Genomic DNA, 19997 nt, shown 5'->3' with positions numbered 1-19997 from the left:
GCTTTATGGTTAGCTTTGCAGAAATACTGGAAACAGGGTTCAACAGCTAGCTCAGCTACTAAATAAAAATGAGGAATACATACCTGTAGACATTTACATTAATAACTTCATAAGGACAAAAACAAACTGTATTTGAACGTTTTTGTTTGACATTAGCATGCTCAAAATTACAATTTGGACATGCCAATTTTAAAGTAGGCTACAACGCAAATGCTATATAGTTAGCTTAGCACAAACACTAGAAAAAGGGGGGACGGCTAACTTAGCTACCAAAACAGCAATTAGAAATATTTATCTTTAGATAAGGTTTTGATATTAATGTACTGCATGAAGATATAATCTGGATGTGGGAGTTGTTGTTTATGTTAACCAAATGCTAACACTAGCATGCTAACGTGCTCAAAATGATAATGTTTTAAAAGTAGGCCAGGTGTTAGCATACTAATATTTGCTAGTTAGCACCCCAGTGTTGGCTAAAGTGATTTTTGACCGGATGCTGGCGCTATGTAAAAAGTTGTCACTTAGGTGATTTAAAAATATTTAACCTTTATTAAAGCAGTATGATGCCTCATTTCAACTGATTTTGTCAAAATTATTGTTTCATTGTTCATTGTTTGTTCATCAATCATTGTTTCAAAAAGGTGGTGGTGCTAAAGGAAGGATCCCCAAAATGAGTAGGGTTCATCCTCTTGGGCTCTAATATTTACTGAGATTGCTGAGTCTGTGCCAAAGTAGGGACTATTTAACTACTTAACCACTCAGACTGACATTAGCCCTAAAACAATTATAATTCTTTTCAATGATTGTTACACCTGACAACATTACACCATTAGAAATAGTTGGTGAGAGATACATGAGGGAGATGAGGCCCTGTATAGACAAAAAGGAATCAGACGTTATTTGTATATTCTGATTAAATGGACATGTCTTGACGTATTTGTCACATAAATTAATCTTCATCATCTGGTTTTAAATAAAGACACAAGGTATAATATCATTAACTTAAAGGCCTCATTTATCTTAAACAAGGAGAGAATGAACCCTAGATGCTCCTTTGTGATGTTCTTCCTTCCAAAAAAGGACAAATCACCAAATTTGACTCGTCAGTTTCAGGGGGTTGTTTTTGTTACTTAACTAAACGTGTGCGGGTAATTCCACGTAGACGCTGTATCTATATAAGGAGTGAACTACTCTGTTTACACACCTCAGGTGTCATTTTGCATTCTGTTGCCTGGTTACAACACCCACGGGAGTCCCCACAGCAGTAGGGACTCGCCACTTTACCACATGCAACCTCGAAGAAACACAACACATACAGATGATCCACAAAAAAACTGAGTGTTGAAAGCGAAACCAGGCCAAAAACAATTGTTTTTATTCTCATAAACCCCAACATCTTTTTATCAATGTGCCCAACGTGAGCACCATATAAGGTTGTTTGCAGGGCAGATGTGCAGCTTATTGCACCAGTTGTTTTGACAGTGTCCAATAAGGAAAGCTGAGAAATAAACATTAATTTCACAGGTTGTGGAGCTTTATTATTATATTAAATATATTGATTACTTAATTTTTAACTCAATTAATAATTAACTTTTATTGTTTAATTTTGATAACGTCACAGCTGCCGCCACAATTCAAACAAACCCTGGTCTCAATTCTCTGAAATGGCAACTTGTCACGACTTTACTAATTTAAAGCGTTTGTCGCCATCTGTTGGCAGGAACGCGTTCATAACATATTCCAAAAGAGGTAAAAGTTAAGAAGTACGTTATTATTTTAAGGTTAACATATAGCTGCTTGAGCAAAACCGAAGCCCTTTATATACAACATTTGTTGTGTGAAATTGTAATACGTTATAAAATCGTACATGTAGAGGCATAAAGTGGTGTGAAATGAATAATCCCACTGTCAAACTTAACCTTGCTACCAAATAAGAAATTACTCTTACTTACCATTTTGCTTATCTGGAGTATAATAATAAAGTTTACTAATATTTGATATTATCACAATTGAATCAATTTTCAGGAAATACTTGGAAATATTTCAATAATACAGTAAATTGACACTTTTTGTGTCTGTGTTGTTGCTCAGCATTGTCGTGGAAGGCTAATATGTTAATCATGTCCTTATTGTAGACTATAAACTGAACATGCATTTAAAGTAAACGGATTATTAGCCAGTGAAGTATGTTAGGTATCAATAAAGGTCTCAAGTTAAAAATGCAGAATTTCTTTGTGATATATACAATCAAGGTGGTTAGCAAGATTAGCAATTAAACTGGAAACAAACTACTCCAAGAAATTACCATCCATAAATTATTTTGTGTGTGTTAACCCTGTGAAAAACGTCAAATTTTATTTTTTACACTTTGGTTTTCCTAAACATTTAATGTGACTTTTACTGATACGCTTAGAGATGCAGGAATGCAGATATTGTTACCTTTGGAGGGAGCCAAGCTAACTGTTTGTAGTCTTTAAGCTAAGCTAAGCTAACTTTGTTTTCTCTTTGCATATGATTCAACAAAAAAGTACACGGGCTACTCATCAAACATATATCTTGAAGTTATTTTGCTTAACAGACAGGTGATTAAGTATTCAGTAAACTTTTTAATTAGAAAACTGATTTATTAATTATTGGAAACAGATGAGAAGAAACATGGTTTAAGAAAAAACAACAACATGGGACTCTTTAATCTTTTTGATATTCTATATACGTGCCATATATCACAGCCGATCAGGAAGCATTTACATGGACAGAGGCTTTTCCCTTATTTGTCTTATGCAAGGCTCTTAAATGCACAAGAAAATAAACCATAACTGAAATAAATAAGCATTGTTATTTTTGTGTTGATCACAGAAGGACATAAAAGCAGAAACTGCAGGAGCTCTCCCAGGTGTGCATTCAGTACTGAAACAGAAACTGGTGACTCCAACTCCAACCACCATCTGGAGAAGCTCGACAGTTCGACCTACTCAGGTTTTCAGCCTCTGTCCCGCCGAGAAGCTTCAGAGAGTCACTTCTCCTCTGTTATATGAGGCTCCAACAGTTTCTTCATGTGAAGCTCCTGGACTAGTTTGTCCACGCACTCTTTAAACACAGGCTCAGGCTCCTAAGTCAAAACAAGAAACAGTCAGAACATATAGGTCATGAAACCACAGTCTGTACGTGGTGCTATTATTACAAGAGAAAAATACCTTTGCTGCTTTGTTTCTGGTATATAATGTGACTGTGATGATAATTTAACACGTTGGTCTCATGTCACAGTAAATGTTACTTTTGTTTAAAAACCTTGACAGTAAGAGTTTGGGCCCAGGACAGTTTTTCAGATGTAATTTCTCCATCAGTCTCTCTTATTCACAAATGAAATAAAATCTGCTTAATAAATACAATACAACTCTCAATGAGGCTGTTTTAAGCTGCTGAGGAGATTGTTCTTTCTTAATATTCCCTATGGTTAAGAAACCATAGGGAATATTAATATTAATATGACAGATGGCATCTCCCTATATTTTCAAATTTTCAGTGTTTTTTCATGTCAGCTACACAACATAACAAATACGTAACAAAACACTTTCAATAAAATATGTGAGCAAAAAGGATCAAAACAGGTTTAGCTCCATTCAAAGCTTGAGCACTTTGAGATTATTAAAAATGTTGTGAGAAACTTCCATCAGTAATAAAAGCCTGAGAGAGAAAGAAAACTATTTTCTTTTTTGAAGTTGTGACATTTTAACTCACAGCTGCGCTATCCTGCATTTTGCTGACTGTAGTGTCATGTATGGATAAGCATCACTTTAACAGAGAGTCCGAAAACATTATTTTTTTTTTACCTTGTGCTCTAGTAGCCTTTGTTTCTCCACAGCCTCCTCCAGATTCAGACCCACCCACTCAGCTTCCTCCTCTGGGAGTTCAAACTGCTGCTTTGAAAAAAAGAAGCAAGAGACAACCATTACAAAACCTTTCAGTGTCCTGTTTAGAGTTCCCAACACATTTTATATTCCTCAATGGACTAAAACCTTTCTGACCAACCTTGTATTTGTTGTAAACCTTTTCTCTTTTGACGGGATCGTCGGGGTGAAGATCTGTGTTTTTCCGTGCCAGGCGAAGCAGCATGGCCCTCTTCAGGTCCATCCCCAGTTTGGAGTTCAGGTCTTCGTTTGGCGTCTAAACAGAGTTGAACACTAGAGTCACGGGGAAAGTTTCATCAAAAACAATTTGTTACATTTGTTTTCTTCTCACTTTGAGGATATAAAAGTCAAAGCCATAGGCGGCGTCGATGAGATCCAGAGTGCGGGGGGTGACTGTGATTGTGAACTTGTGGTCCAGGATCTCACTGTACAGCTCCCTCTTGAACAGCTGTGGTTTCCAGGTCTTCCTCAAACGATTGGACATCTGGACAGAGAGAAAATTCAGCCATGGAGTGAAATCTGATGTCAAACTACGATCTCTAAATAACACCTAAAAGTAAGCGCATTATCCCAAAGACACTAAAAAAAGCACAAAAATACTATATTCTCTTCCTGAAAGACTGACTTTGTCATTGTTGGCGTATCTGTATCCTGATACCCAGCCCTCCCCTCCCCACAGGCCGTCCTGGGACTCTGGAGGGTAGTAGATAGGGATTGGGACGTCCTGCACCCGCTCCTTCAGCCCCGTCTTTGGGTTGGCTCTGTACTTTACTCCCAGGGGCTTCCAGTGGACCGCTGTGGGCTCTTTCGGCTCCAGGGACTTGAGGAAGTGCTTAGGTAGACGACTGTAGATGCCCTGCTTCAGCTTCAAGGCCTCCCACATTTTGGGAGGGTATTTATGAAGAGGCATGATGTAGTAATTTGCGTAGACAGTCAAACCTGGAGAACAGAGGAGGGACTTAATTACTCTTGGCAATGGATGAGAAAATCTGTCTAGTATGTTGGTCCTGAGCTGAAAGTCCTTCCTAAGGTTACTCTAAAGCCTGAAACTGCATTATTTTTTTATAAGCTTGATACAAGTGACTGCTATTTTCTTTAAGGTATATGGTTAAAGTATTAGTTTTCTAACTGAACAAGTGCAATAATTGTGCATGTACGGATATAACAATAAAATAGTTTTTGCTACAAATTGGCTCCTGATTCATTTTGCTGTCTATTTTTAATTCAAAAAATATTATTTTACAAAAACCTCATAATTCCAGCTGAATAACTTTCATAACGTTAGCAGGACGCTCATTGACATAGGCTAATAACAGAGCTAGTCCTTGGATTATCCCCTAAAACAAGTCCTTTACGATTCTGTAAGGAAAACTTTTAAAAGTTCTTACCAGTAAATAAGAAAAAAGTGACCTTCTAATAGCACACATTTATATTTTTAGTGTACGTTAGGAGCAAAAATCATGCAGGCAAGGACATCGTGCATTATCCGCTGCCTACGCTGGTTTCCGGGATGATCCGCCCGCCTACGTCGATTGGGGAATATGATTGGCTGGCGAACCGGAAGTTCTTAGATGATTGGCTTAAGAACGCTGTCAATCAATCTCTATTTCCGGGAAAAGCGGATGTAGATTCGCAATAATGGTTAGGTTGTAGATTCAAATACATTTGGGTTATTTAATATATATGTTGTGTATTTTATTTTATTCTGATTCCAATAAACATCTAATTAGAATGATCTCAAGTAGATTAATAGCGAATAAAATAAATAGATAAATAAATACTGTTAGTGAAGGGCTTTTATTGTGAAGAGCAAAAACAAAGGTTCACAGGAAGTAGGAGTTTTTGATAATTGTAAAAACAAAATACGGAAGTAACGGATTGTGCTAAAAAAAAATGAAAGGATTAAATAATTTTTTTTATTTAATTTTAACAAAACAACCGTTTTTCCTACCAATGCAGACAGAGTTTGTCGCCCGAAAGGTGGAATTGAACCACTCTGCCGCTAAGCAGCTACAGGTTTGAAGCCTGCACCCCGGACCACCGAGGCTCATCCGGGCATTTATCACAAACCGTTTCGGGTTTATAAATACCTCACAGGAAAAAGACAAGTCTCACTCATGGTGTGATCATTATTACTCCTTTATCCCGTATTTATCATAGACACATTGCGTATACATTCTACAACAACATCATATATGCTATTCGTAATGTTTCTTTCAAATAAACACAAAAAGAGACGCATGTAGTTGGGTGTTTGCTGTGTTATGCAAAGAAGACTCATTTTGATTGGCTGTCTGAAAAAAACAAAGGTGGAGCATGCCATCACAGGTAAGAGGTATCTTCTGCTCAATATTACGAATAAAATATAAATTGTGGTACGAGTGGTCACAGTTATTATGAATGATGAGCCGTCGTCTTTGTTGTAGTTACACCTGTTTGTCAGTTTTCCACGAGAAATATCTCAGTGATGTTTGATTTGAGGCATTTGTCACAACCTAACTCACCTTCTTGGTTAATTTTGAGTTAAAGGACTTTCATGCAGGCCTGTGTTTTCTGCTGTTTTGAATAATATCTGCTACCAAAAGATATTTTATCCACCACTAAAGTCCAGTCCTTCAAGAGTGCCTAATTTTTGTCTGATTCATTTCATCTTCTTCATTATTGTTTGTGACATTTTGTCAGTGTACTAGTAGTTGTTTGAGATAGAAGTTAATTTATATACTCTTTCTATACTGTGGGGAAGAATAATCTATAACAGTCTGTCATATTTTATCATCTAACACACTTCAGTTTATCTGTGTGAGATACTGTAGTTAGTATCTGAGATAATACTTCTTAGAAGAAAGGAAACACATTTACGTATGATCATTTATTTAATTTTAATAGAAACGTCAGTGAGAATACAGGGTTTCCAGGTACAAATGCAACACAACAAAAAAATGTGACAAAACTAACAAAAAACATTTAAATATAACGACCAGTCAGTGTTTTAAGAGAGAAGTTTATTCAGATCAGTTTGTTTCTCCATTTACCATCTTCACTGCAACTTTAAATTTTGAAGCACCATTCCCTGCAGTGTGGTTCTTTGGTTACAGTTTTTCTCAGTTGCTAAAACACTAAAATCCATTGGCTGAAGAAAGTTCTCAGTTGCTTGAACTCATTAAGCTAACTGTTCAGTCTGTTGTCAATACCTTAAACCATTTCACATGGTTTAGCAAAACTCTAAACACATTCTCATTCTTAAAACACATTCTGCACTCTAATGCACATGTCATCCATACTGGTAAACACAAGTGGCAACAATTACATATAAAGAGAGCAGAAATGTCATTGATTGAACACAATCAGTCAAAACTGATTTCACTTGTTTCAAATGATGTGACAACCAATATAAGCCAGTTCAGAGAGCAAACAGGTTGTTGAAAGTGGGAATGAGAAAGTGTGAGAATGGACAGAAGAATTTATGTGAGAGGACGAGGACGAGGTATGCGAGGTGGGGGACGAGGAGAAAGAGGAGGAGGGCAAGAAAGAGAAAGAGGAGGACGAAGAGGAAGAGGAAGAGGAAGACAAAGAGTGGAAATATCCGATGAAATTCGAGCAACAATCATAGACCATGTTGTTGGCTGTATATGGTACAATAAACAAATTGTATGGCCCTGAACATTGTGCTTTCCATTTGTTTTCAGTACTGACTGCTCAATAGATTTCGACTGGTTACAGGTTCATATCATCAAAGAACAAGAATTACAGTATCACAGAGATAAAGTTTTTGAGATGCAGGGTACAGCACTGTAAAAATAAGGGTACAAGAAGGAGGAAGAACAAAAAAAAAATGCAAAGAGCAAAACAGTAATTTCTGATAAATTTTGAGCTTTTTGTATAATGACAGAAACATATGAAATTTGTTTTGAGATTAAAAATGTACTTCTCCCTGAGAACTATATGTTTTGAACAATGTGTTTTCTATTTTTTGGTGTATTGTTTACTGACTGCTTGATAGTGTATGTAATTTTGAGCAATTTGTTTATTATTTGAGAGCAGTGTTTGATTTTGAGCACAGGTAAAACTGTTTTGAGGCCAAAGTTTCATTTTGGGCACACGTAAAACTGTTTTGAGGCGAAAGTTTCATTTTGGGCACACGTAAAACTGTTTTGAGGCAAAAGTTTCATTTTGGGCACACGTAAAACTGTTTTGAGGCAAAAGTTCGATTTTGCAAGAGGAGTCAGAGGTTTTGTAAATCGTGCTTGAAGCTGAGGTTTTGTGTTTAAGGTTTTGAGAAAATGGAGCAAGGTTTCAGAAATTGTGTTTTAGCAATTGAGAAAAACTGTAATATTTTTCAGACGAAGGTGTTCTCGATCACCAGAGTCTGAGGCTCCTCTTTTGTTTCGCCGGCTGGTGGCGTCAGCGGGCTCTGGGTCATCTCCTCTAGAAGAGAGCAGCACATGTTCCCAGCGCAGGCCTTCCCACAGGCGAGGCTGCAGGCCAGGAGAGGGGGCAAGGAGGGGTCCTCTCTGTGGACGACAGGGCAGGCGTCGGCCCCGCTGTCTGTAGAGGGGCCGGACCCGGAGCAGGAAGTAAACTCTGGCTGAACGGTGCAGCAGCTCACTCCCACACTCTGCAGCACTTTAGTGACCCTTGACATCAGATCGGCACACCTGGGCACAGGGAAACACATCCTGCATTAATAAAATAATTAACCTGGACAAAAGGCAACCAAAGAATCTAAGAACTGCTCTGAGAATTGGTCAGTTTGGTTACAGACTGATGACCTGTTCAAGTGAACAACAACAGTTACCCGGTGTGAACTGGGGCAGGTTCAGACTGTCTGTGATGATGTACAACATAAATGGTGTCTGACGTGTGAAAGGAAGAGAACTACGATCTAAAAAGACTTAAAAGATTCATTTAAGTCAGGTAGCTGAAAGTTAACTTTCTTTGTACGGAATTAGGACTTTAGTTATTATATGAATGATGAGTTATTATATGTAGATGTGTTAAAAAGGCCTCCTTTCCTCGCAGCATGGCGGAACAGCGCCCTCTGCTGATTCTACTATGAATAAATGAGTTTATCCTAAAGAGGAAAGAACAACCCCTGTATCATCTCTCGCCAGTGGACATGAGCAGCAAATCATAACCTGCAATCATTCTTATTCTTGGCAAGGCCTTTATCATCATAAAATATATAATATAATATTTATTGTTAGACATTTTCTATAAATACCATGCATATTACAGGCATGACATTTCCATGTACAGTATGGCTTGCATCAATGAGCACCACTAAAATCTAAAACACACATTTATGTAAAAGGATGGTTACATTTTAAACCACCTATTGATCTCCGATAAACTCCGGTGCGAACACAAACCTCACCTGTGTGCTGGAAAGCCGGCGTAGCAGTGCACGTGGACAGAGGCCACCATGAGCGATTCAGTCAGCTGCCAGATGTGGAGGTCGTGCACGGCCTGCACTCCGGGCACGCTCGCGATCCTCCGACCAAGGTCAGACACACAAACCTGCGGAGGCGTGGCCTGTAGCAGCAGCAGCCCATACCTGTACACCTGCAGCAGTTAACCGGAGAATCAACAGCTGCAAACAGTGATAACTACTTTCAAACGATCCTTTGTGGGACGACTGTAATTAGTAGGTTTATCTCATAAGCAGGCTTCAGCTAAATGCTTAAAAGCATCATGACATGAACACACATAGAACCTGACCTGTGGTAAAGTTGCAGCTAGGAGTGTGATCACACCCAGCACAGAGAGGGCGGGATCCAGGTAAACAAGGAGGCTGCATGTTTCAGTGCTGTGCGGGAAGTGTGGGTTGACCAGCAGCATCACCACGCTGTTGATCAGAGCCAGAAAGGAAGTAAAAAGTCCTTGGATGACAAAGATAAATGAAAAGAAGCAGATCGCCCATCGACCGCAGGGTCTCTCAACATGATGTGATGGCTTTTGACCGTCTGAAAAAGGGAGAACACAGCAAATATAAGTGGGAATAGAGAACAGGCTGTCCATCTAAACACATATACATATTTCACTGGAACTACAAAAGCACACATTGGACATGGGACAATTACTCTCTCACCAAGAAGTCCCATGCATGTGTTGTATTTATGACTCCCTGTGGTGTCTTCTGAATGATTCTCACACATCAGCTCTTCAACACTGCTCTGCACTTCACAATCATTCAGGTGGACGTCCATCTGTTGTTGCGGTGCCTCAGAGTCACTGCCAGGGACGCTGGAGGTTCCCGGGTTATGGAGGACGAGCACCCCCCCTCTTTGGAGCGAGTCCTCCTCCGCCGCAGACCGTACTTTTGTTTGGTGAATCTCTTTGGATTCCCCCCGGTCTATGGATTCCTGTTCGGCCGAGACTGTGGGAGTCGAATAGAGGAATGAATAACAAACATGGACACCGTTTGATCTTCCCCTAAACTCTGGCTTAAACTTCCTCCTCCTTACAGCTGAATATACACAGAGAGGCTTCATCACTGACATGATCCAGAGCAAAATCATCACCTGGATAGACGTACACTAGCTAACTTAAATTTGTTTGAAACACCACCAAACTACTGTCCAGATTTATATCATTATCAGCTCAAAGTGGGTGTCTTGTATCCAAGATTAGGCAATAAAAACTAGGCGCTAGGATTGATTGTTAGCTTTGTTAGCTTAGCATGATGACAGTGTTTTTATATTTAGCATTTTTTATTAACTTTAGATCAAATGAGTTCCTCTGTGAGCTTCAGAGCAGCTGCGCCCTGTTTCCAGTCTTATGCTAAGCTAAGCTAAGCTAAGCTAATAGCTGCAAGCTGATAAATCCAACGTGATTAAAATAATTTGTTGTGAATCTCATACGACTTCCCTCCTTCTTTGTTTGATGTGTACGTTTATTCAACTGATGATCAGACAAGGAACAAGTCTTTTTATTTTCATTTTACCCGTGTGGTTGACCTGAAGGTAGGATTCTGGCTCCCTGCTTCCCCCGGACCTGTCCTCCTGCAGCTGATCCCAGTTCAGCCAGAACAGCAGCATCTTGTGGAGCAGGCTCACACCTCCAACCACCACGAGCAGCAGGGGGCGCTGCACTGGGTGTGGCGCCAGAGAAAAGCTGATGATTTCAATCATGTAAGAGGTACACAGAGAGGCCAGGAGGAGGGTGGAAATGAAAACCCCCACAGCCTGGATCCTGCTGTTGGTGTAGGACAGGCCACAGTTTAAAGCTGCAGGAGAGATTCGTTGATGTGAGTTGACCGGTGAAGCTGAATCATGGTTAGGCTGAGCAGATGGAAGCTGATCTGACGTGGCTGAATCTCTGGTGACAGTGTGGGAGGCAGGTAGAGGTTTGATGGATGCGTCTGCAGGCGGGGAGGGAGGAAGCGCAGCTAAAGAGGAGGAACCACGTGGAGGAAACGCAGAGGAGACAAACGAGGCGATGGAAGGTTTGACTTCAGTCTCGGGAAGAGGAAGAGCCATGTGCATGACCATGAAGAGCGTGTGGAAACCATCCACCAGGGTGATGAGAGACTTGCACAGCTGACTGATCGCGACCTCGCACATCAGCAGCAGCAGGGTCACTCCCAGCATGCACCAGTGTAGCACGCTCATACCTGCAACTGAGAGCACAGAGAAGTTTAAAAACACAGAATCACCTGCTCAGACAACATCAGTTAATAAGTAAATAAGAAGTTAAAAAACGTGGAGGCAAATATGATTTTAAAAAATGAAAATGTTTGGAGAGCAGTGGTTCTTCACATATTTTGATGTGAAATTGAAGTTCTTTGTAAGATTTGTTTGAGATCAACAAATTCACACTTAATAATCAAATTTAAAACTACCACTAACTGTCCATCTGATTGGCTCTGGACAACTGCAGCGCCAGAAGGTCAGAAACGTTGAGACGTTGGTGGTGCCACAGAGGAGCTAGCTAAAAGATGATGGAGGCGGATGGAGACAAGTGTACTGATGGAGAAGGGTCGAATTTGGGACAGAGAGACACGCACGGAGAACGTGAGGCCAATCCCTGGCCATACTTAAGGGACTTCTTTGAGTTCAAGTCCACGAATGACAACAGTTTCATCATGCAATGTAAACTTTGTATGCCGAAAGAGACGCAGCTACCCACCTACAAAAACTCTGTTTCCAACCTGCGCAAGCATGTACAGGTAAGATAACCTCACCTGAAGCTAAATATCGTTACATGCAATTAATCATGGATCCATGCAATTAATAACTTTACTCAATCATGGTATGCTAACGTCAGTGTTAGCAGCCAGCTTTAATGTGCTAGTTAACGTTAGCAAACTTGGTGATCGAGTAAGCTTCATTTTAAACAATCCATTTTGACTCATTCCTTAATTTCACTCAAAATTATAGTAATATTGCTATGATATGCGATGAAAATTTCTTATGAGTGTATTAACACATTGAAAAATGCACCAAAAAGTTATTAAGTTTTGGCTAAAATCTTCTAGGGGTTGTTCTAGTATTGGGTCTCTTTAAAATTAAATTAAAGAGTATGGTCTAGACCTGCTCTATGTGTAAAGTGTCTTGAGATGACTGTTGTTGTGATTTTACGCTATATAAATAAAGATTGATTAATATATTGGTGAATGTTTTTCATTCAGTAATCTTATATGCAGGATAAAACCAGGTGATCTGGGACCACACTTAAAGTCTGCCAGTGACCTATCCATGATATTGTCTACGCTTTCTACATGTTACTTTGAAAAATATGAATTAATCTATTGATATAAAAAATATTTTAACTGTATGTTTAATGAAAACATGGTATTGATTTTTTATTTGATGATGTTTGTTTTATATTCACAGAGGAAACATCCATCAAAGATGAAAGTCTCCAACACGGTGCCCGTGGGCACCTGGTCGCCCGCAGGGACCATGTGAGTGGCCCGCAGGGGATGTTCCAAAAATAGCACTTGTCGCCATCGAGCGCCTCTAAAATTTTTATTTACTTGTGTCGCTGTTTTTTTTTTTTATATCAGTAACACTTGCATTACTGTAGAGTTGAACATGGTATTATTTAATATAAAATTACAAGTTATGTTTTATGTATATAGGAACTCTGACCTCGTCTGGTGTCAAAGTTCAATATCACGCGCAAGACAAATCGCCATCTTTGTTTTTACCGATGTATGGAAGCGGCTGCGGCTAGGTTGAGGAGCTAGATGAGGGTCGTACCAACATAAAAACATGGAAAAAAAGCGAAAGAAAACGTACCATTTTGTGGTACGTCCCAGTGAGTGAGAAGAAGCGTTCTTTTTTTTACTTTTTTCTTTTTTACTAAAAGAAATGCTCTGATGCAACAAGAGTGACACGTGCTGAACTAATCGATGAAAACAAGTAGCGTAAACTGGTACTGCTCCATGTACTACTCTGACTGTTACAGCTTGAACAAAATGATTTTGTTGTGTGGCTGAAACATGCTGAACAATCTTTATGAGGCGAACTACCGATTCTGCTGACTCATCATCATAAGTGATGGCTGTTTCAATGCTCGAAAATAGCACACCTGGGGCATGATAGGGATCCGTGATGAATCTGTTTAAAGTGCGCAGTAAAATCACCACTGGTTCTATTAAATTTTCCTCAGATTTCCTGCCAATATGACGGTGTCAACAAAGAAAGTCTCCCGGAGCGGTCTACAGCGATGTGTTTCAAAGCCACTTAATTTCATTGAAATACATTACAAAACTATGCATGGCACATTGGATGGATTGGACAGGTCTCAATGCATGTTAAATCACATCTGGAGGGTTGTTGATAGTTGAATGACAATACATTTTGTTATTTTGAAAGTAATTCTGGGTCTCTGATTTTTCTTATTTTTTGTACTTCGAGTAGGTCTTAAATTTAACCTATAAAGGTCTTAAAAAGGTCTTAAAAAGTCTTAAATTTCACTTGCTCAAACCTGCAGAAACCCTGTACAGAGCAGTCCAGAAAGACAGATGAGTCAGAGAGACATGTGATAGCTCAAATGTTGAAACTGAATTATAGGAACAAAAATAATGAAAAATGTTGCATGTTTAAATAATTGGGTTTCTACCATGTAAATCATTACTAATATTTATTGTGAAGATTCATTAACAACAATATGATATAACAGCAACCACTAACTTGAGCAGACAGCCTTATTATTATTATTATTATTATTATTATTACTATTCTTATTATTAAAGGTGAACTTTGCGACTATCTTATTCAGTAAGTTTGTATCAAAGGTAGCCCTACCGAATCACTCGGTACACTTGAAGTAGCTCTCAGTTTCAAAAAGGTTGGTGACCCCTGGTCTACACTGACCTCGTTGCAGCACGCAAGTGGACCCTGGAACCAGTAAAAACCTCAAGCAAGGAAAAATATCTGACTTGGTGGCAGTAGGTGGAACCAAACGTGTGTCGCAAGCAAAAGTTGACAAGGTTCTGATTAACTTCATTTGTGAAGGCCTTCATCCATTTTCTGTGGTTGAACAACCTGCTTTGAAAGAAGAGAGGAACTTTAAAGAGGATCTGTAATCTCTGCATCAATCTGTGATCTGTGTGTTTTCTTTAATAAAAAAGTGAGTTTAAGCTTTGTGTATGTGCTTGTACTATTTTATTGCATGGGGAGAGATTATACACCCCGCCTAAGACGTAACTATGTAACTTTTACTCTGAGTACATTTTAAATGAGATACTTTTTACATTTACTTGAGTAGATTTTTACACCAGTACTTTTACTTTTACTTAAGTAAATTTCATCAAGGTAACAGTACTTTTACTTGAGTAGATTTTTTTCGGTACTCTTTCCACCCCTGGTAGGATCATATTTTAAAATGAACTCAACACTCAGCAGTCAAAACCATTGAGGTCTCTTTCCTTGAACACACCAACACTCAAATGTCTTCTTGCACGTTGTTTGGATACAAATGCATCTGTTACTCAAGGTCAGTTCACTGAATTTACACATAACAGTGCTTGCTGTGTCTGCACCGAACCCGTGGGAAACTTTTTTGAAACTTCTCTATTCAAGTAAAACGTTGCAAAAGTTGAACTTTTAAAATGAATATTCCTGTGCGTGTGGGCATTTTCCCCAATAATAAAGTAACACATAACAAATTTTGCACACGCAGCACAGATGTACTTTAAAGTTTAATTACCCCAGAAATGTGGACGAGCCTCTGCCGGCACTCGAATGCAAGTTGGATCCCTGGATGTGAACTTTGCGCCAAAATCAGAGAACTGTCCTTCATCGTGCTCACGATCTCCCTCTGTCCCACCGCACCCCTCCTCTGCTCTAATCACAGTCATGTGAGCTGGGGAGGGGGTGGCCGGTGTCGTCCTCTCCTCCCGTTATTATTCCTGTGTGGATTCCCTCCTCGGCTCGCCGGTGGGAGGGAAACGCGGACGTTCACACAGCCCACCCAGCCTCCATACCCTCCCTGAGCAGATCAAGTGAAGCTAAATTGCTCTAATTAAATCCCCATTGTGTTGTCAGGATTACATAACCGGATCACATCAGAAGGTGAGACCTTCTTAGGTCCACTAGCCCTCAAAGGATTTGGAATATTTGCATCCAGTGCAGTCCTGTAGCTGCAGAACAGATGAACATGAAGATTACCGGACACTTTCTTTAATTTAGAAGAAATAAACTATGATTAACATCTGAGTGAGACTGAATTCAGGAAGCACTATGTGGATATAATGGGTGAAACCATTAGATAATTTCCTTGCTGACTTATGATAATTGCTTTGCATTGAATTTAATACGTTTATTTATAACATGCAGTTATATAGTATACTTATTTATTTATTTATTTATTTATTTTTGCTTCATTTCTTTCAACTAATTTAAGAATAACATAGTTTATTAGCATTTTATTTGGTTGCGCTGCGAGAGAATCATTTGTAATAGATTCTACATTTACGTTTCCTTCTACAGCACAGCTGAGGAATATTAAGATTGTATGTGAAACTTGAGCTTGTGTCATGCAGCCAAATATTTCTGCATGAGGGCCAGATGTGGCTAAAGGTATCTCTGTGTCTTTGTGTTGCTAAATTTTAAACTGCAACGTCTCCAAAAGCAAAATTACTTTGTTGCTGTGCTGTCCTGAATTCCTGTTCCCTCTGTCCCATGGTCAGGACGGTCAAACGAATGTGTTTTTTTTTTTTTAATCTTGACTGAGATGATAAACTTCCAGCTACCACTGTGTTCACAAATTACAGAGCAATGGGGGATCTTCCAGTGTATTAATTTAACAGAACCACTGAAGAGAGTACCAAGACATTTTATTATTATCATTTTATTAAGAATCCAATTCTCTGTAAGAGCAGAAATGTCTTAAAGGCCTTGAGTGTGTAGGGTCAGTTTGAAGAGAAATAGAAACAGTTTTCTTAGCATTAAGAAAAAAATAACAACTTTCTTACTTTCCAACAGCAACAGGATATTGAATGTGTTACTATTGTTTATGCTAAGCTAACCATGTCATCCTCTGATGATCCCATGAACGACGCAGAGGTCCCATCAGCCCCAGCTCCCATGTGTCAACGTGCAGCGGTTTGTTTCAGTCCACTGGACTGCGGACCAACAGGCCAGATAGGGGCTGACACCGCCGATAAATCCCTACTGTTCTCCCAGCATGCCAGCACATTCCTGAGGCGCGGCTAAACCCAAGGAAAAGACCGAGCGAGGAAGCACTTGATCACTTGTCCCCAGACAGAAAGAGAAAGAGGGGCCGCAGACCAGGCAGCTCGGTGAAACTCTGAGCACCCACAAAGCTGCCTTTTTTTTGGGGGGGCAAATTGAAAATGCAAACCTGACACGTTTTTATTTTATAACGTGGTTCACGCATCTGGCTGCTGCTCACTCCTGAGGGAAATATGTAGCTCTTTAGCTGGCCAGTCTCAAAATGTTTTAGGTTTATGCAGCAGTCCCCAAACTATAACTGTAACCTGCACATGCTCTTTATTTCTATGTCTGAGGATGCTAACTTTTAACCTGGCATACGTAGCATTAGCATCAACTTTACATCAAGTATTTTGCCGGCAAGTGAAATATTAACTTATCTTTTACCAACTTCTCTTCATGAAAAAAATAAAAATTATCTGGAAACTTTAAAAGTTGGTTAGAGACTAGGTTAATTGTCATTGTTCAGAGGTCTGTGGAAAAAAACAAATAAATAAACCTCATGCATATTTTGCAATGACACCCCTTAACTTACGAAGGCATTGCAGTGCATTGACAGTACTACACGATAGCCCCTTCTATCGACCCTATGACACGATTAGAAAGTTTGTGCAGACGCCCCCCCCCCCCCCCCATAACTGAGGATCGATACTGGTCACAGCAGCTCAAACATTGCTGTGACTTTAATGCTTAATCAGACACAGTTTTCAGTAGAAACTCCTGCATGTTATGCCTAAGAGAAAACGAGACACACATGTAGTGATAAATAAATCACTCATGCACTATAATGTGTCGGGCCATAACTGTTTGGACACTAAGACAATTTAAAAATTTTACTTAGCTATTAACCAAAACATATTTAAGTTACGGTCTTACAATGAATACAGTTGTAAAGTGCAAAATCTCAGCTTTCATTTGAGGGTGTTAACTTCCAATTTATGTATAGGGTTATACGTGTAATACACCCCCCGTAAACAGCTGGACTTTGAGTGGGTTCAAGTAACCTTTGAGATTTCTCCCAATACAAGTGATAATCACATTCCAATGCTAAAAGTTGCAGACAATTAATTATATGGATTACTAATATCAGTGGTTGTTAAGATCATCATAGTAAAACCTCAAATACCTATTCAGGAATGTCTTAATTTTATAGTTACGACCCTTTCAGGTGTAAATCGTTCCTTACTGTTTTCTGGTGAGTAGATGCTGGTGTAATATCTGCCCAGCTGGATCCAGTGTTCTTCTGTGCAGATGAAAAATAAAATCTTCTCCAGAGAACAATGCAGCCTAAGACCAGTTAATATCTAACAAAGAACATGCTTGATCCTGGTCCAGCGTGACTCCCGGCTGAGGACAGTCTTCATGAGGGGACTGAACGTCTGAGGAGCATTTTAAAGAAGATTCTGAGCCGTTCACCTCGAGGTGCACAGTCACATGTTTCATCCTTGTGTGGAGAGAGAGAGACAAGCCTCTGGCCTTTTCTCTGGCCATATGATGAGTCGTGAAAAACAGAAAACAAAACCAGAACAGAGCATCGGGAGAAGTTTCACTTTCACCAGAATTTGACAGGAGCCTTGAGCTGCAGCACCGTGTCTGTGTCCAAATCAAGACAAAACACACAATCTACAAAACCTCCACTGAACAGAAAGAAACTCCACTCTCTGTATGGCATGAATAAAGGATTCTGGACGTCTGGTGTGAGCTCTGAACGGACAGTATTCAAGAATGAGTCAATAGCCTTTGATGACAAGAACAAGAGACAAGAAGAGAAAATGACTGGTGATTTTAAAGATTAGTGTTTATGCATTTAAGTAGCTTTAAAGGTTTTAGGCTTGGGGCTTAAACCTTAAAAGGGGTTGCAGGGGTATGAGTAGATAAAAGGAATAAGCTGAGACGTTTCAGATAAAAGAGAAGGGAGGAAAGGGTTAAGTATATATACAGCAGGTTAAGTTATATACAAACAAGAGCATGTGATCCTTAAAGATACACAATGGATAGAGCCAGCATTTAAATTATTTATTATAAGAAAAGTTCATTGAGGTTGGTGGGACCAGGACCACAGATCAGAAACATGAAACTGAGGTCCTCACCAGAAAAAAACCCAAAACACATTACTCTTGTCATTAAACTAGGTAGCATTCCCATATGCCTTAAAAAAGTAAGTGCCAAAATGAATTAGCCGTATTTAATTAAATTTCAAAAGCTCCAGGGCACACAAGACATTTGCTTTCCTTTCAGCAGTTTCAGTCAAAAGGATTAGAGCTGATGGCTTAATTAGAAAAGCAGGGCCTCTGATTAATATGTTCAGGACATTTGGCTCTCTGGGGGTTGTCTTTTAGCATTTCAGGGTAATTAGCATCACATTATAACCACCTCTGACTTTCTTGTAATCCCCCTTCCTGGTATTATAACTCGGCGGGGCGGATTAGTGCGATCTGGCATTCCTACAGTAACACACGGAGAGCAGAACTCTCACCCCGTACTCCACGCCCTCACCCCAGGACAACCTCCTCCTCTTCCTCCCCCCCTTGTGATGTGGTGGTGGAGAGTTTCTGCAAAAGGCCTGCATCGCCGTGTGGCCGTCTCTCATTCTTAAAGGCGTGGAGATCACCCTAGGATGTGTCGGCAAACAATTGAATGGGTACACCTTCTGAGAAAAGATGTGTTGATTTTGTCAATTTTTTGTCCATTTTAGACTGAAATATTTCAAGAACAAGCAGACGGATTGCCACGACGTTTAATTTACGCTTCCCAGATGCTGAATCTCTGTGGCCTTTTCTAGGAATTTTGGGATGTAATAAATTATAAAAAAATGAGCACCTTATAAACATTTATCTCACAGTGAGAGACAAATACATGATTAACGCCTTGACACAGGACTAGAGCTTTTTAGTGTCTTCAGCGTCTTCAACTACTGTACGAGTTTCTGACTGTTCATCACATCCACCTCCAACCTGTGAATGCATCAACACAGTCCGATTCGTACTCAGCTACAGCCCGTCTGAAATAAAAACGCCTCCCATTGCCACATCAGTCAGAGCAGATCGGGCCCCGGCGTGAGAGAAATTCTAATAAACATTGAGAAGCGTGGTGTAAAGCTTTGACAACACATTCAATAGGAAAATATTTACTCCTCACATCACTGCAAACACATGATCTGAAACGAAAACATTCTTTCAACACATGATTGCCCCACGTGGGGTAAACCGCAGATGACCTGATAAGTTTCCTGAAGGACAGAAACACTTGCTTGAACCAAGTCAGTATCGATGTGGGGAGTGCCTTTAAAAAAAATGCTTGTCTTAGATAAAAACACACCTGTCTGATCTGCTTCAAGGAAGCAGTTAAACAAACATCATAATGTGATGCCGTTCACGCTGAGCTTCTTTACTTAAACACAACCGCC

The 19997-nt window shown here is 39.7% G+C and overlaps 2 protein-coding genes across 3 annotated transcripts; both read right to left on the bottom strand.

Moving 5' to 3' along the window:
* Positions 1-2615: 2615 nt before the first annotated feature.
* On the bottom strand, positions 2616-5431 carry mrpl28 (mitochondrial ribosomal protein L28). 2 transcript variants are annotated; one of them, XM_084558336.1, is made up of 6 exons: positions 5297-5431; positions 4534-4847; positions 4240-4392; positions 4030-4164; positions 3831-3920; positions 2616-3109 (listed from the first exon to the last, which is right to left on the bottom strand). In XM_084558336.1, exons 2-6 carry the CDS (start codon positions 4816-4818, stop codon positions 3014-3016), a joined length of 759 nt encoding a protein of 252 aa, XP_084414462.1. In that variant the 5' UTR covers positions 4819-4847; positions 5297-5431; the 3' UTR covers positions 2616-3013. The 2 variants fall into 2 exon arrangements, with proteins under 2 accessions (XP_084414462.1, XP_084414463.1); XM_084558337.1 differs by having other exon boundaries at positions 3831-3917.
* A 2813-nt stretch (positions 5432-8244) lies between these two features.
* LOC311498864 (uncharacterized protein) lies at positions 8245-11524 on the bottom strand (the record flags this gene model as incomplete). Its single annotated transcript, XM_084559632.1, has 5 exons — positions 10852-11524; positions 9997-10284; positions 9627-9871; positions 9283-9470; positions 8245-8563 (listed from the first exon to the last, which is right to left on the bottom strand). Exons 1-5 carry the CDS (start codon positions 11516-11518, stop codon positions 8245-8247), a joined length of 1707 nt encoding a protein of 568 aa, XP_084415758.1. The 5' UTR covers positions 11519-11524.
* Positions 11525-19997: the final 8473 nt, after the last annotated feature.

Source organism: Chelon labrosus (assembly GCF_963514085.1).
Source record: "Chelon labrosus genome assembly, chromosome: 13".
NCBI classification, from domain to species: Eukaryota; Metazoa; Chordata; class Actinopteri; order Mugiliformes; family Mugilidae; genus Chelon; species Chelon labrosus.
The sequence above is the reverse complement of the archived record's forward strand: the minus strand, read 5'-3'. Positions and strand labels throughout refer to the sequence as shown.